Source organism: Manis pentadactyla, chromosome 5 (assembly GCF_030020395.1).
Source record: "Manis pentadactyla isolate mManPen7 chromosome 5, mManPen7.hap1, whole genome shotgun sequence".
NCBI classification, from domain to species: domain Eukaryota; kingdom Metazoa; phylum Chordata; class Mammalia; order Pholidota; family Manidae; genus Manis; species Manis pentadactyla.
In genome coordinates, this window is record NC_080023.1 from 76019417 (window position 1) to 76038439 (window position 19023).

Consider the following 19023-nt stretch of genomic DNA (forward strand, 5'->3'; position numbering starts at 1 on the left):
ATCAAGATTTAACAATTTAATATCAGCAAAATGTGATAGTATATGCCTGTTATGAATCAATATGTAAGGAATGGAGAATTAAAAAAAGTTTCACTAGACCTTCAATTGTAGATTTTTTTTTTTTTTTACTCAAAATTGTTAATCAATTGGATATAATTTATTTTTTTATGGTAATAGTTACAGAGCTGCCCTACTTAACAATTCAGACAATAGGAATGGAACTCGGCTCCCTGCACTCATCTCTGCTGTTGACTCTGATTTTCTTTGGTCTTCTTGCTCTGTTTTTTTTCCCATAAGAGACCAAATTCTGTTTATTTTGTCTTATCACCATAAACTTAACCACTGCTAGCTTTTGAACATTACTACTTTTATCTGTGCACCACAAGATTAATTTATTTTTCTTCTTGTACTAAAACAGCCAGGAAAGTTCTCTGGCATAGCTTTTGAAAAGGGTCCGCCCCTTGCAAATCAATGAACTGGGACAGAACATTCATACTGCATTGCCTGGCAGCCGGCCTGTGCTGTAATGGGAAAATGTAGGAAGATGAAATTCCCAGAAATGTATGGATGTGTAAGGAGGGCAATGAGGGGTGCTGGTTAGAAAAGATGGGGGTCTGCTACCATCTGAAAGATAAATGCATTCATGTAAAGATTCTTTGTGTTCTTAGCATGGTCAGTATTCTTCATAGCATCCAGCAACCTTAAATCTCTCGTACCACTCCTAAAACAACATATGTGCTTGGATGTCTCAGTTATTTCACTTTTTAACATGCTCAGTGTGTCAAGTTCACCCTCATTCTGAATTCATCCTACTTCTTGGCCTCCCATTCACTCATTTCTAACGGAACCTGCTTCGGCCACCGTGTTCCCCTTATCAGAAATGCTACCGCCATCTAGCCTCTCAGTTTGCTTAGAACAGAAACTTGAGAGTCATTCTTGATTATTTTCCCCTTTTCCTTAACCTACCTATATTCTAAATTACTAGCTTTTAAATCAAGCTCTTATTTTTTGTCTGGAAAACAAAATAGGACTCAATCCCCCCTACCAAAATATTTCTTCTAGACTACTTCATTATCTTCCAAATTGCCTTCTTCCCATATCTTCCTTAAATCTATTTTCTTCTCCATATAGCAGCCAGAATGATGTTAGCCAAATACAATTGAATCACACTTAAAACATTTCTGTGGTTTTCCACTGAAATTAACACAAAAGCTAATTGCTTAGCAGAACCTACAATCTCCTTATGCCAATATACCTCTTGTTCACTAAGTTCTAGTCACACTGTACTTTTTAGTATCTCAAAAAAAAAAAGCTTACACTCCCCCAGCCCCCCGCCCACAAACACACACTCACACTCTCCATCTTTTTGCAGTCTCTTTCTGAAATAGTCCCCTGCTTTTTGCCTGAATGTGTCCTTGTCCTGCAGGTTTAACCTTATGTGTGTTTCCTCAGTAAGGCCCGCTCTGTCATCACATGTGAAGGGCATCCTTCATTTTGTTCTCTCTCCCAATAGCTCATTATTTCCCTTTATATCACTTACCAAATTTTTGAATTTTATACCTGTTGATATGTTTCCTTATTGGAAGCTTGTCTCCACTATGAACACTAGCAGTGAAATAGCAAGGACAACAGTGTTTTATTTCCTATGTAGCTGTGGATTGTGTTTAGCACTTTATATACACCACTCTTTTGAGAGAGCCTGCACCTCTAGTGTAGGCTGCACAGCTAGCCGACTTTATGTCTTAGTCAGGATTTGGGCTCCAAGATGGCTCACAGTGAACAATTAACCAAATTTTTTCTAGAAATAGTTTTATTTGTAAATATAAAATAATAAAATATAAGATAAAATTTTATTTCTAATAACACGAAGAGTGAACTTAGTTTAATTTGCATAGTCAAATGTACTGTAATTACTCATGGGTGAATTAATAAATTATAGATACTCATTAAGTATCTGTTGGAATCAAGTTGTGAAATGCCTTTGTCTATTTCTCTTTAGAAGGTGAATAAAGAGACATCTAAAGCAATTTAGTAATTCCTCTAGTCACATATAATCACATTATGTTCTCATTTTATTATATTTTGCTCTTCAGGTATAATATGTGGTGTTTATTTTTATTTTTGCTTCTGAGTGTGAAGGAAATTAGAAGCATATTGGATTTTATGACATTCGGAATTTCTTGAGTTTACCAGTAAGTTTCAACTGTGTATACAATTTTTCTGGTAAGTTTGATTCACGACATCCATTGTTTTCTAAATGATTGTCAGCCTTAATGTTATGCTGACTCTGCAAATCTTCAGTGATCTTCTCGTCTCCCTTATGCTTGTGTTTCCGGAATGCTGCCATCAGCATACTGTTAATGAGTGATTGCCTAGAAGACTTGTATATCACTTCTCAGTTTGTTGTAAGAATTTTTCTATGCTACGTTAAAATTAAAATAATACCATAAAATAAAATACAATGCCATAAAGTGAATATTTGCTTCAAAACAGGAATCTAATTTTTAAATCATAAAGTGGGCGGTTTATTATAACCCGACCTTCCTGAGTAAAAATGTCAAGAAAAATCTAGAAAAATCTTTCCGTACTTTCAAGATGTCTATCTCAATATTGAAGGTAGATTTCTGTTTTTAATGATACAGAGATTGTTTGTTTTAATAGAAACAGCTTACAATGTTGAATGAAGGTTCAGTGGTAGTTTTATTGGTCAACAGTATTATAAATCTAAAACTTCCCAATAATTATGTTGAAACTCCCATTTTTCCAAATCAGTTCTCTCTGTGTGTGTATGAGGCTTAAAAGCAGCAATAGGCAACATCCTTCTTTGCCTTCTTAAATTAAGCATTAATTGCAAAACAGAAGATTCAGAGAGATTGAACTGTAATATGCTGCAATCCAAACCTGGATTGAAATACAGTCAGATAAGCTTCAATACAGCCTTATCTGAACTGAAGTGACCCACTGGAGTTGCTGACATACAGGGAAAATTGCACATCTCTCCCATGGGGCAAGTCTGTAAGCTTGGGTCAGGACAAACTGCATTTTCATCCTGTGTACAGGCCACACCAGAAAGAAACAGAGCATATTTATTTATCCCAAGGTCACCTACCAGTTTATAGATGAAGAGGAGTGAGTGAGAGGTAGGGAAAGAAACCAGAAGAGTATTATAGCAGAAGTCCGCTCATACGGATATGGGTCAGGGAAATGGAAGGTTGCTGACAAATAGAAAGTGTGTGTTATAGACCAGTATGCTGTTGAGGAAGGAATGTTTGGGACTTGATGTATCGAAAAATTCCCTGGGCCCTATTTCCTATAGAGGACACTTTTAATTATTATTTATTTCCCTAATTACCTTCATTGGAGGAATCACCCCATTAATTTTTTACTCCACTATAAAATTTAGGAAAGAGTAGAGATGGAGTACACAAGCTTTTCTTAAAAATAATATTCCTAATCTATTCATGAAAATATTTCTCACTCATGAAACTATTCTTACTTGATGTTATAGCTTCAAATCCTCATACCTGTGTATGATTTGTACCTATTTGTTAATGATCTCACTTTTGTGTCTGATTCCTTTCTTCTCCCTTTCTTTTGTTTTATTTTATAATAGTTGTATGCCCAGAATTACTAGAATAACCCTTTAGTTCATATTATCATTTCCCTACTTAAATTTATATGCCATACAAATGCTAGAGATTTTACTGGACTTGTGTCACCCACATTAAATTCCCTATAGCAAAGACTTCTGAAGTATGTTAAGTTCACCAGCTTGTCTTTGATGAATCTTCTCAAACTTCATGAATCATCTCTCATTCATGTACTATTTCATTTATTTAAAAAGTACCAAGTATCTCGAAAGTGCCAAAAACTATATTAAGCATCATGGAGTCCATAAATGTCTAGACATGCTCCTTGCTATAGGGAATGTTCATGCTAGTACAGAAAACAGACCAAATACAGGTGAACAGTAGAATAAAAGTAGTTGAAATGAGAGACAGTAAAAAAGAGATTGAGAGAATCACCTGGAGATGAGATTATGTATCTACTTAGACATTTAATATGAAGAACATTCTGGATGGAGGAAATAGCATGTTACAAGTTCAAGTGCAAAAACTCTTAGTCCACTCAAGCAACTGCAAGAATGAGTATGAGTCTCTATTGCAAGGGGAGGCCTGGTGTGAGGAGAGGCAGGCATGTACTTCATGGTAAAGACTGACTCCTTATTATGTAGATCAGAACTGTTAGATAGAAAAATAAAACAGGCAATAAATGGTAGTCATTTATGTAATTTAACATTTGAAATACTTTTCATTAACTTACTATATTCAAAATAGTGCCAGTTAAGATATAATCAGTATAAAATATTCATGAGATATTTTATTAATGAAGTTTCTTTGTGCTTAAGTCTTCAAAATCCAGTGTGTATTTACATTTATAACTTCTCAATTTGGATTAACCACATTTCAAGTGCTCATTTCCCACATGTGACTAGTGGTCACCATATTAGAATGTGATACTCACAGGTTTTAAGCAGAAGAGTAGTATGATCCAAATTACGTCTTCAGGTTGCTTTGGAGTCACAGGTGAGGTGGTGTGCAGATAGTATGGGTGAAGACAGGAATACCAGGTAGGCTGCTCTCTTAGTTTCCTTTGGCTGCTTTAACAAAGGACCACAAATTAATGGATTTGAAACAACAAATATGTGTTCTGGAAACTAGAGGTGTGATGTCCAGCTGTTCACAGGGAATGTTCCATCAGAAGGCTCCAGAGAAAGATCCTTCATTGGCTCTCCTAGCAGCTGCAGGCGATCCTTGTCATTGCTTGGCTTATGGACGCATCACTAATCCCCACCTTTGCCTTCATTTGGCTTTCTTTCCTGTGAATGTGTCAGTGTGTCCAAATGTCCCTCTTATTCTGGAGGCATCAGTCACATCATGACCTGTTCATGAAAGTAGGGCAAATAACACAAAAATCCCTATGAACTCATCACCCAATTTCAACAACAGATACCGGAATTTAAATAAGTATTAGTATTACCTATGTACTTAAATAGCTGAATTAGTAATTATGGTCCTTTAATGACCCTAATTCAGTATAACCTCATTTTAAGCTTGATTACACCTGCAAAGATCCTATTTCCAAGGAGTGTCACATTCAAAAATTCCAGATGGACAAGAATTTTGGTGGGGAGGAGTTTATTATTCAACACAGTTCAGAATCTATTGGATGAAAGATGGTGGTAGGTTGTGAATACTCAGCACTTTATATCTGTGCTCCAATCTCCTGCTTCTTCCTAAGCAGAGGACCAGGGTAGTGGCAATAGATATTGAAAGGAAGACTTATTGTGAAATGCATTTTAGAGGATGTAGTTAGCTGATGTCTTGAATGTGGAGAAGCCAAGCCCAAATAACCTGTGTAATATTTTTTAATCACAACGTCTCTCATGCTTTTCCTGATCAGTCACTAAATGTCTACTGTTTTTAACCTGAGAAATTCATGTCCGTAGGTTCAAAATGCTCTACTCACAGACATTTCCTTCAAGTCCCTTTTTATGAGGACTTTCTTAATTGACTCCACCTCACTGAGAAGAACTAGAAGATAGATTAGCTGTCGTAAGCACTGAAGAAGTCAAATATGTAGTTATTTAATCCACTACTGAAACTATAGTATTTATAAAACATAATAGGCCCTTTGGAAAAAAATAATATGAATACTAGAACAGTAATGTTAGAATTACAGCAGAAAGCATCATTCCATTCTTATTGGAGGGGGAAAAAGTCCATGTGCTTTACATCTAGAATATTTGCATGCAGTTATCTGGGTAGAAGTATTCTGATTCAATACCCAAAAATGCCATATTTACATTTTTTATCTATCTCTTCCTTAAGTGAAGTGACCTAAATGCTTCTAAAATCGAGGTATATTTTCAGTTTGTGCAATCTGTTATGGGTGCTGAGCTTCATAAATTTAGGATATGCTGTGCTGTACAATTTTATGTCCTCATTTCTTAAAAAAAGATCACCTCCAATATAGTCTCAAAGTGGTAGGGTGTCAAGCATTTTCCTAGTTGAGATGTCAAAAAATTGGGTGAAAATAAATGTTACCCAGATTTGTACTGGTCTACTGAACAATTCCTTTTTCTGTTAGGCTTTATACTTCTGACACATTAAAATACATAAACATAAAATAAACCTATGCCTTTGCCCTTTTCTGCAACTTTTTTAAACTTCACATTCCTTTTCCTGAGGTGTGGCAGTCAATAAAAAACAGAAAGCATCTAGGAACAAGCCAGGTGCTAATGTTTGTGAAACTCAGGCTAGAATGTGAATAGGGGCCTACAGAATGTAAGTCTAAATGCTAGTTATAAATCAAGCTTTAGAAACTGTTGAATAATATGTGTTCTGTCCTTCCATCCTGACAAATATACTTTGTTAATGACTCGGAAATCCGTTTTCAAATTACGGTTTGTTTTGGACGTCTGGCATTCTGGCAGGAACTTGACAATGGGAAGAGAACAAGCCCTGGTTCGAACCTCATCTGCCTTCCTACCACCCTATGTTCTGTCCCCCAGGGCCTCATGAGTATGTGTGTGGTCACCCTGGAGAACACCCAGCCTGTGCACGGCCAGTCATCCCATGGCCACACATCAGGGAGCCCTCAGAACGACTGACGTGGCCATGTCCTGAACTGAGCAGTGGATTCCCGGGCTCTGGATATGGTCAGAAGGGAAAACATGGCACTTCCTTTATCCCCACAAAATCTTCACCCCATGGGCAAGACATGGTAGGAAGGGAGCCAGAGCAGGGTCTTCATTTCCATTAAAGGACCACAATTACCAATTCAGCTATTTAAGTACATAGGTAATACTAATACTTATTTAAATTCTGATATCTGTTGTTGAAATTGGGTGATGAGGTCATAGGGATTTTTTGTGTTATTTGCCCTACTTCTTGTTATGTTAACAATATTGCATAAGGAAAATAATAAAATATTAAAACATCTTAATGTTATCTTGGCAGCTCCAATAAATTTTTACTTCTGTCAGGAAGTTTGTTTGCTTGGTCACTGTTCTTGTTTATAATTACATTGATCTTGATATGCACTTGGTAAGCTCTGCCTTCTTTAAAGGTGGTTGGAAACAATCGGTGTGATCCCTATAAGACTGCCTTTTCATTTCTGAGATCATCCTTGGACTTAGCATCATTTAGCAATCCCAGTGATGTTCCCATTAGTTTTTGCTTTTGTTTTATTTAAATAATCTTTTATTATTGACACTGAAGTCCGTTATAAGATGATCAAATTCTTTATGACCCACCTAATTTCTAGTTGAACTTGACTTAGAACATTTGCGAATTTTCTTGTGTTGAATTACATTACTTTTCAATTTTAGAAGTTAGTTTTTCTCCTCTTTTAGTGTATCAGGCTTTCAATACCATTTCCTTTCCATAAACTTAACCTTTAGATCCATGATTTAGGATCTAAATTTAGGGTTATACTATTTAAGCAGTCTTTGTGTTCCTTTCATACTTGAAAGGTATTCCTTTCCCTAATTCAAACCTGTTCTTTACAAAACTTTCTTTTGAAAAGTTTGGGTAATAGCATAGATGTTTTTTGGGTTTTTTCCCTTCAGCCTCAAGGTGTATGTTCATATAGTAGTGATGTAATCACTAGTACATATATCTCTTATATTAGCCTCTGATAATTTTATTAATTAGAGGACACTTCCTTTTATTATAGATTCTAAAGCTAAGTAATTCAAATAGGCCCTCATGGTCTATTTTTTTTTAAAATTCATCTGCCTTTCTTGAATTTCATGAACTTCTGTGTAGGTGATTAAAATAATAGTTTAAGATAAATTATAGTTATTTCTTGGATTAATGAATATTTTCCTTTTAGCTTGTTTATTGCACTTAGTCTTACATGCATAAATGTTTTAGAGAGCTCTTGTAGAGGATAATAGATATTAATATCTAAGGTAAAAATTATGTAAATTAAAAAAACTTAGATTTTAAAATGTTCATAATATTTTGTTAATCAAGAGAGTATCTACTAATGTTAGTAAACACAAACATATTCTAAAATAAAATGAGTAACTGCCAACACTCTTAACTTCCTTAGTCATTTCAGGCTGCATTTTAAGAGCCAGTTTTACTGGCTTTGTCATGGTTTTGTCTTGGTTTTTATTTTCACTGCATTTCTTCCTCTTCAGTGCTTCTTCAGTGACATGTGCTTACCTGTGCACACTTGAAAGTGCAAAAATATACAAATATTGATAGTACATATTATATGTTTTATGCTCAAGTATTCTCTATATGTGTGTATATATATATATATATATATGTTATTAATGAAATTCAAATTAAAAATTAAAGAAATAGGAAACTATCTTTTTTTATATGGACAGCATATATTTTGGAGGCAGATTCTGTGACTATTCAATACATAAAACACCCCCAACCTCTGCCACATATGAACACTGCTGAAATGATTCTAACAGCTCAAGCGGTGTTATTTTCAGATTACTCTGCTTGAAGTGATAAGATCATTGCCAACTAAAGGACTTCATGCCTTTCCAATATTCAGGTATTATTTCTGTTTGCTTTTTCACATCTTGCTTCCAGTTCTGTATTATCACCCTATATTAACTTTATCATTTTATTCCTAACTCATGGTCCAAAGTGCATTGCTCATCATATTTATAGTAATGGGTATTCTGTGGAATTATAGCTTTTACAGGAAATTAACTGGTAAATCGGAAGCAATCTTAAATTGTTTACACAGTAAAGCAAAATGACTCAGTCCTCAAGAGAATATAGGCAGGATGGACATCAAGAGCAGTTTTATTACCATACTCCCTGTGTAGCAACTATACATTTGGAATGTTTCTTTTATATGTAAAATGAGAACAGCAATACTACTTATAAGCTTTTACAAAGTCAGAATATCTTTTTGAAAGGGCATCAGGGTTTGGAGACAGATGAAGGTTTGTATTTTGGCATTCCAATATACTAGCTTGTGTGACCTCTAGCAACTAATTGAAACGTACTAAGTATTAGTTTCCTAGTCTTTTAAAAACAGACAATAACACCAACATTGTATGTTCTTGAAAGTATTTATTACTTGGTATAGTGCCTGACATATACTACTTTCTACTAATGGCATCTATTATTGTTAGTAGTAATTGTAGTAGTAAAGATTACAGAAGGAGAGGAAATGTGAAAAAAAACTTATGTACGCTTAGTAATTTTTTAAATTACATGTTTTCTTTGGTTTACATGCATTTACTTATGGTACCGATATCATATTACTCTTAGTGTTAGATGAAAGTATTTGGAAATTTGGAGAAAAAACATTGTTACATGTATTTTTTATTCATATAGCAATATTACATAACATTAAAAACCTCCACATGTTGAGGGTTTGGATCAGACACTGATGTAAAATAACACCAATGTAAAATAATTATCAATAGTGAAATCTTCTTTCTCATCTCATTTCAGTGATATTTCTCTACAGAATCTGCTAGTCTTTTTTTGTTTATTGTAAGCACATGTTTTCTTAATTTTAAATAATAAAAAAATAACAAGGGGACACTATCAGCAGCACAAAAAGGCATCTTCCAGTATGGGAGAATACATTTGTAGAAGACATATCCGACAAAGGGTTAACACCCAAAATATATAAAGAACTCACATGACTCAACACCCAAAAAGCAAATAACCTCATTAAAAAATGTGCAGAGGATATGAACAGACACTTCTCCAAAGAAGAAATTCAGATGGCCAACAGACACATGAAAAGATGCTCCACATGGCTAATTGTCAGGGAAATGCAAATTAAAGCCACAATGAGATATCACCTCATACCAGTTAGGATGGCTGACATAGAAAAACTAGTAATAACAAATGCTGGTGAGGTTGCAGAGAAAGGGGAACTCTCCTATACTGCTGGTGGGAATGTAAACTAGTTCAACCATTGTAGAAAGCAATATGGAGGTTCCTCAAAAAACTAAAAATAGGAATACCATTTGATCCAGGAATTCCACTCCTAGCAATTTACCCTAAGAATGCAGGTCCCAGTTTCAAAAAGACATCTGCAACCCTATGTTTATTGCAGCACTATTTACAATAGCAAAGATATGGAAGCAACCTAAGTGTCCATCAGTAGATGAATGGATAAAGAAGATGTGGTACATATACACAATGAAATACTATTCAGCCATAAGAAGAAAACAATTCCTACCATTTGCAATAGCATGGATGGAGCTACAGGGTATTATGCTCAGTGAAGTAAGCTACGTGGAGAAAGACAAGTACCAAATGATTTCACTCATCTGTGGAGCATGAGAACAAAGCAAAAACTGAAGGAACAGAGCAGCAGCAGACTCACAGAACCCAAGAATGGACTAACAGTTGCCAAAGGGGAAGGGACTGGGGTGGTTGGGTGGGAGGGGGGCAGAAGGGGAATAAGGGGCATTACTATTAGCACACATAATGTAGTGGGGGGCACGGGGAAGGCAGTATAGCACAGAGAAGACAAGTATTGACTCTATAGCATCTTACTATGCTGATGGACAGTGACTGTAATGGGGTATGTGGTGGAGAATTGATAATGGGGGGAATCTAGTACCCACAATGTTGCTCATGTAATTGTATATTAATAATACCAAAATTTAAAAAATTAAAAAAACAAGGCTATGTTTTGTTAAATATTGATATTGTCATTGCTTGGAAAGGAAAACTTGAAGACAACTAGATATTTGTCAGATTTAGATTAATTCATAAAATGTATCTATGAAAGATTGAGCTATTTCAAGCCTCTTTTATTCCTCTGAGAGGTTAGAAGGAAAAGTTACAACATTTACTTGCATAGGAAAATACTGAAAGAGAGCCACATTGAATCACGTGTATAAATTAATTGTTGGTCAAAAAAATAAAGTTCAGTGAACTTCAACTGTTTATCTTCTCCATGTTGCTTCCCTCTGATTCTTTCTTATATATAAGGGAGTGAAAGGAACTACTTAAATATGTTCTGTGTAATTTAGTTGAAATATTCTTATGGCCTTTAATTAAAAATATTTCTAAAACTAAGATAATTCTAAAATCCTTTAGCACAGAATTCTAAGCAATCTGGCGTAGACTTGAGTTACCAACTAGTCTCATTCCTCACTGTTGTCCCTTACATTGACTCCCCTTAGGCAAGTTTGAACCAGTAGCTATTTATATGTGTCTTTGTCAGAGTCTCTCTGACTTCTATCTATTTGCAAAGCTTGCCTAAAAAAGGACCCACATTCCTTCTGTCCCAATTTGACTAATAATAATTAATTTTTGTCATCTTAGCTGGGATGTCAGTAACTTCTGCATTCCAGTTATTTAAATCTCTTATATGTTTCCTCCCCAACACACCACCCCAACACACATTATCTTCAGCTATCTCTTTAGGGCCTTTACCATATATATTCAATACCAATTGTCTTGGTTTCTCTCTTTCATACTAGAAGGTTCTTTTTTTTTTTTTATTTTTTTATTGAAGGGTAGTTGACACACAGTATTACATTACATTAGTTTCAGGTGTACAACACAGTGATTCAACATTTATATACATGATAATTCTAGGTACCAGCTATCACCATACCAAGTTGTTACAATATTTTGACTATATTCCTTATGCTATACATTACATCCCGGTTACTTATTTATTTTACAATTGGAAGTGTGTTTATATATATATATATATACATATATATATATATTTTTTTTGTGAGGGCATCTCTCATATTTATTGATCAAATAGTTGTTAACAACAATAAAATTCTGTATAGGTGGGTCAATACTCAATGCACAATCATTAATCCACCCCAAGCCTAATTTTCGTCAGTCTCCAATCTTCTGATGCATAACGAACAAGTTCTTACATGGAGTACAAATTCTTACATAGTGAATAAGTTACATGGTGAACAGTGCAAGGGCAGTCATCACAGAAGCTTTCGGTTTTGTTCATGCATTATGAACTATAAACAGTCAGTTCAAATATGAATATTCATTTGATTTTTAAACTTGATTTATATGTGGATACCACATTTCTCTCTTTATTATTATTATTTTTAATAAAATGCTGAAGTGGTAGGTAGATACGAGATAAAGGTAGAAAGAGTTTAGTGTTGTAAGAGAGCAAATGTAGATGATCAGGTGTGTGCCTGTAGACTATGTGTTAATCCAAGCTAGACAAGGGCAATAAAACATCCACGTATGCAGAAGATTTCTCTCAGAACAGGGGGGGTGAGGTTCTAAGCCTCACCTCTGTTGATCCCCAATTTCTCACCTGATGACCCCCCTGCGACTGTGCCTGTCTTAGGTTGTTCCTCCCTTGAGGAATCTTACCCGTCTCTGGCTAACCAGTCATCTTCCGGGGCCATACAGGGAAATGTTAAGTTGGTAAGTGAGAGAGAAGCCTTATTGTTTGAAAAGGTTAGCTTTTTACTTCTTTGCACATTTATGCCCTGTGGCTTCTATGCCCACATACTGGAAGGTTCTTTATGGAAGGGGCTATACGTTTATTTTTCTTTTATCTTCACGTGCCCTGTACCCTGAGCAATACCATAATATACATTTAATCAAAATTACTCAGGAATTAAGGAATGCAAATACATTCACATCCTGAAGGTGAAATATTTATTTCTCTATACTGAAATCAGTAATTTTAATCAAAATCTTTATTATATCAAATTACTATAGAGCTGAAAGTATATGATGATGCTTTGTTTCATTTCCTCTGATATTATAAATTATTATAATAAAATTATCTGCAATCCCACCATCTAGCAATAGTTATTTCTATGGTATGTTTTCTATATGATTATCTGTAACACTTTTTATCCTGTCAAATTTATCAATCCATAAATATCCATCTGTCTTGCAGAAATGCAAGAGACCCATGGAGAATTATCTTCCAACAGCTAGTCTTTATTTAATTTTCTAATTATATTTTATAGAAATTTATCATAAACTTTCATATAGTTTCTTCATAATATTATACTAAATAAAATATGTAATTCTTAATCATGTGCACTTGCATCAACCAGCCATTTTTAATTTACTCTCCACATTTGAATATAGCACACAAGTGCATACATAATAAATAATTCAAATATGACATATTTAATTATTCTTGATTTAGAGTTTGTTTTGCTTTCATTAGGCTATTGGTTCATGAAGGTGTTTGCATTTTTCATTTATCTTAATTTGGATTTCCTAAGTCTTGAAATTCAAACCAATGAACCAGAGCTTACCAACCGTTTCTAACTCCTACTTTCAGAATAGAAGCCCTTGATAAAAGGAATGTGAGCAAAACATAATGGAAGCATTTGCTCTCTGCTTACCCAACTCTGTGCATTAGTGCATTGTCTCTAATTCAGAGGCAAACATTTATATACTAACATAACCAGTCTTACTTTTCCAATACTTAAAATCCCAACTACTTCAAAAATGGGTCAACTTTCTAAACAACACTTCAATGGTAAGAAATGTTCATGTACTACTACTTCTCCCTGCTCTTTTCTTCCACAACAATATAAGTCTAAATAAACATAACTTGTTACTTCTCATTTTAAATTTAGTTTGGAAAATGTGACCATATTTTTACTAATCCTTTTCAAATAATTAAAATCTTGCCTCTCTTGCATTACATCTTCTTTAACTATGTAATCTGTTTAATTTTTGTCTGAATAGCAGCACCAGAAATTTTGTGATAGGATATTAGAAGATATCAGACATTAGTAGTCCATAAAGTGTTTATTTTCTGTATTTCAATAAGTCAAATAAATTATATCTACTTAAGTTACACATCTGCTTTGTTAAGCAACTCAGATAACTTGCAAATCTCAGGCAGAATTAAGGGAACAGGAGAGGGTAGGGAAGGGAAGGAAGAAGAGTGGAGGGAAGGTAGAAGACACGAGAAAAAGGAAAAAAGGATGAGTTTTGTGTAACTGAAGTCTTTGGTAGTGAGGTTGGTGATGATTACTGTCCCTTCCTAGGAAAAGATAAATCATAAACTATCATTAAAATGTTATACAACTATTTTACTAAGATTCAAAAGAAAAAAAAGTTCTCCTTTAGAGCCAATTAGGGCAACTAACCAGAATCTAGTGGAATCACATGAACTTCTTGAGAAACATTCTCAAGTTATTTAAACTTTCTAAACTGTATTATTCTCATTGAAATTGGGTGGTAATTTTAGTAAAAACCCCCAGATGATATCTGATCATATGAGTGTAGCACTCCCAGCATTGCCAGGCACACAGTGAACACATTACATAATAATTAAGCTTAAGACCCCCTTTTAAGTGGGGATTTAAGAATGAGAAGTCCCCAGCCAGAAGCCCAGAAATATTAGTAGACTAGAATTAGCATATTTGCATTAGAGATATGAAATTCCAAACTTCCTTCATGCATTACCTCCCTTACCTAGTAATAACACAAGTGGATTAGTGTCAAATCCTTTAAAGCACAGATCCTAAATGTATAGATTCCAGAGGAGAGATTTAAGAAGTAAAAATAAATTTAATTTAATTTAAAATAAACTAAATGTACTACATGAGGTAGATTATTTATGGAAAATGTTTTGGATTTTAAATGTAAATACACTCTGAAGTTAGATAAGTAAAATCCTATCATTTTAATTTACAAAAAACAGTTATCAAGAAACATAGCATAAACATTTTGGTCTTGGGTTTGAGCAAATCATGTCTCTTTAGTGTTCAACTGTGGTTCAGACTCAGTGGTTTCTGTATTAAAGAAAAGATGTCTAAGGTGGAGCACTTATGGCCTGAAATTTGAAGCTCTGAATGATTAAGCTGATATGTAAAGTACCAGCAGAGGAAAGTATATGCACAAAGAATCATGGATTGTATGCTAATCACGTTTTAAGAAGTGGGGAATAATAGTGTAGAGACGCATGACTCACCAGCATTTTTTTTTTCATTTTTCAGGAAAAGGTCCAGCATATACAGAAGGCTTTTGCTTCAAGAGTAGATAAATCCACACAGACTGAACTTCTAGGCTATGATGTAAGTAACTATATAAAACCATTTTTATCTTCTTTGTTGGTATTCAGACCTCCACAGCTTATTTACCTCTGCCGCTGCTGTGTCCACACATTGATTTAATAGGATTTAGTGGCACACCATTCATCTTTTGCTTTTAAATAATCCCCAAATATCTTCTGGAACTGTGAAAGATAATTGCAGTCACTGACTAGCTTTCCAATGTCTTACTAATTCTTTTTAAACCAACATCTCTAATACAGTCTTTTCAATTAGTGAATTTGCAGATATGTGGAAGATACATATTAGAATGCTGTATGTTATAATATTAGAATACTAATACTAGAATATTAGAATATTAGGACTATTTTTTTTAATAAGTACTAATTTATTTGTTAACAGTTTAACAAAGTTATTATGTTTGCAGTCACCAAGGGCCAAGCATATCATTTTTACATTCTGACACATAAAAGGAAACATAGTTTTGCAGAGAAACTTACAATCTATTTTAGCTCTTGGGCTTCAGTACAGGCTGCAGAAAATAATTTAATTGAAAGTTAGCTTTTTTTTCCTTAATTTGAAATACTTGTTGAACTATAAAATAGGATTGTAAAACATTTAATACAAGATTGCCTCTGGTAACAATGGGTGACTTTGGATAACTTTAATTCAAATATCTGTCTTTTCTCAAGCAAGCTATGAAATTTTCATTTTGCCTAAGTTCATGACTATAAACTTCCTTTTAATGAAAAAATATGTTCTTTATCTTTTATCTAACAACATTTGTGAGAACCATCTTCTATTTGAAAATATTTGTTAATATTTTTAAAACTTCCTTGACAAGTATGAATACAATAATTTCAAGTTGTTTTTGAAATATGTATAATGGTAAAATGTAAAAATCTGGATATGCTCATTATATTAAATATAAATATTAATGCTACTTTTGTGTTGCTTTGCAAAGTATATTAATATATTTAATATAAAGCTACTTGTCTTTATAAAGAAAAAAACTAAACTTTTAAATTCCAGCACAAATTGTTTTTGGGTATTTATATCCATTATTTTTTAACTTAAAAAGCATGAAAAGCTTGCATTTCTTTTGAGTTTTTGTTGCATTCATTTTAATATGTTCTATATACCTAAATATCCCAGATATCAATATTTTTGACTATAATAATTGAGTTTCATTGTTTTGTATTATTTAAATAATGTTTTGTAGTTAAAAAACTAAATGATTTCTATTAAGTTCAGAGGATTTGTCACAATATTTATGTCTTCTGGGTGATTTTTTTTCCTGTTTAGAATTTTTTCAGTACATATTATATCACTCTCTATGATATAAACCCAAGATAATGTATTTTATAGTTACCTTTATATTTTTATATCTGCAAGCCAGAGAGTTGTCCAGTAATAGTAATAAATTCATAGTCCCTATTTCACCATAACAAAATAATGTAAGAACTATTTTCCAAGCCCTCAATTTTCAAATAAGTTAACTGCGTTCCAGAAAAGTTAAATCACTTGTTCACTCCCACATGTTCTTTGTGGAAGTCTAATCTTTTATTAATAGTATTAATATTTTTAAAATAGTATTCTTAAAACAAGGAAAACATGTATGCATGTATGCATTTGGACTCAGATACTCAATTTTATTCAATTTAAGAAAATGGGAAGTTGAATTCTAAATTTCTAAATGACCAAATATAAACATAAAATGTAAGAATTCTGTAACACTGTTAGTGATTGCTACTGAGAAATTGTTTGCTAAGAAATGAAGGTACCTGTGGGGAAATAACTAGGCTGTAGCTACTAGCAGTCTCTCATGTATTTGCCTATCTGCCCCATAATTTTCTTGTTTCTATGTAGTATCTTATATCAATGCTATCTAGTTCTCTATTATGTAAATATAAATTAAAAGAAAGCCATAAACATAGTTAATCACTATAAAATCTTTATAAATCGCTATTAAATCTTCATTGTTCCTAGCCTCTTCTCACATCTGGCAGTAAGAGCTTCCTGTATTTTACTGGAGAGAATTAAGGTTAAAGAATAACAATTTATTGGGAGTGAGTCTAAATGATGCCCTTGTACAAGTGTCTGCTATGATTTGGGTAGTTATTAACAGAATAATAATCTCTAAACATTACATATTTAATATTTCCTGGTGACATTCTAGGAAATAATCATCGGAATCAGAAAATTAATAATTTATATCAATAATCAGATATAACTGTCATAATAGACTTTACGGCATTTTGTATGGGAAAAAATGGGGAGTGAACTATTTAAAAAACCATACTAGAACTAATTAAAGCATTTTAAATGTGATAAATGTGCAATTATTTGGACTATGATTCATTGATAGTGTAATTGTTTTTCATGACTTGGATATGTTTTCTATACTTTTCAATATACATTTGTAAAATTTCATATTTTCATATGCAATAAGAATACTTTATTATCCTTAAAATATTTTACTCACATTTTTCCCAGAAAATATAGTCTGACATTATTTCAGTTTTTCACAAATATGGTAATATATATACATGCACACACATTTACTGTATGCATTTATAATTTGCAGTAGTATTTGTCAGAAAACAATAATGAAAGCTCTTGTAGAAATCTTGTACATTATAGATGATTATTATACTTTTCCTTCTCCCTAAAGCTGTCAATGTGAGCCACAAATTATTCTTTACAGATCATCGTATATTATGTTTCAATGATATGGATGCCAGAATATAAGAGACTGAAAGTATCCGTTAATATAATTTCCTTGGGAAGATAGCTGTTGCTACATATTTTGCTTAATATAGGAAATCAAATCCCCAGAAGATATTAATTATAATGAAAACTATTAAAATAAATTTCCAAAAATCCATTACAGTGATTAAGACCAAAGGTTTGTACAAACTAATTACTTCTGTCCTGCAACAGATTTATCAGGGGGTTTGAAACTAATGTTAGTGTATAATGTGCTCTGATTTCTAATGTGCATGGCAATAGTTATTTAGAAATAAATTCAGAGTATCTCAGCAATGGCCTGTAAACACAATAGTTCTTTTGATCAGGGATATTGTTAAATAAATGATGAATGTGTCTTAAGTAATCAGTGCCAATTTAACCTCTTCTACCTTCCTCTGTCTACTCAGGCTTAGTTTATTGAAAGAGCAAAGAAAAATTTCTTAGGTGTCACTTGTGTTATTAAAACAGTATAGAAGATGAATAGATGTATTCAAGTAGCAATGTTGCCGATTACAAGATTGCATTAAGAGTAGGGAAGATCCTTCTGATTACATCAACTACATAAATAGATATTTCAACATAGCACCTAGGCTGTCTATAAATATGAACTACTGCAAACAACATTTTGGTTAAAATGATTGAGAATGAATAATCAAAATGCTGCAGTGAAGATCTTATATTTTGGCAATGAGGAAATTCCAGTACTTTTATTAACTTGACATCTTTATGGACTTTTCTTTTTTTGACTTCTGAAGTTCCACAGAAGATACTTGTTAAATGTGGCTGACTGACTTTAACTATATATTTTCCTTTCAATTAGTGCCTGAGCTTATGTCAGAACACTCATGGGGTCTCAAAAATATGCCTAGAGGCAAAAGCCCAGAAGTTAAGTGGGTTCTTCCTTTCATTAGTGTTGAACTTGCAATGTTTTGTTAATATTTTCATTGAGTTTTGACATTATCAAGCATTTCATCAAATAGTATTAATACTCACCATTAGTCTACATATCATTAGTTGTTTCATTTGCTCTTTAAAATTGAATGGTGATGTCACACATTTTGCCTCAGTCATGTATGAATGAACCCTAAATCACTTTGGAAATAGATGCTTATACCATTGTGCGTGTTTCCAGTCATAAGACATTTTCCAAATGTGGGATTTGCTTTATAAATGCAGTTTTCTTCTTGTAGGCTAGGGAAAAAAAATAGACAGCCTAGGTGCTATTATGA

The 19023-nt window shown here is 33.3% G+C and overlaps 1 protein-coding gene across 5 annotated transcripts in view; it reads left to right on the plus strand.

Annotated features, from left to right (window-relative positions):
• Window positions 1–19023, plus strand: part of CCSER1 (coiled-coil serine rich protein 1) — a 1396684-nt gene that overhangs the window by 794598 nt on the left and 583063 nt on the right. For all 5 annotated transcript variants that reach the window (XM_057502445.1, XM_057502443.1, XM_057502446.1 and 2 more), the window contains exon 9: window positions 14990–15067. In XM_057502445.1, coding sequence (XP_057358428.1) covers window positions 14990–15067 — 78 coding nt within the window. The remainder of the gene's footprint in view (window positions 1–14989; window positions 15068–19023) is intronic.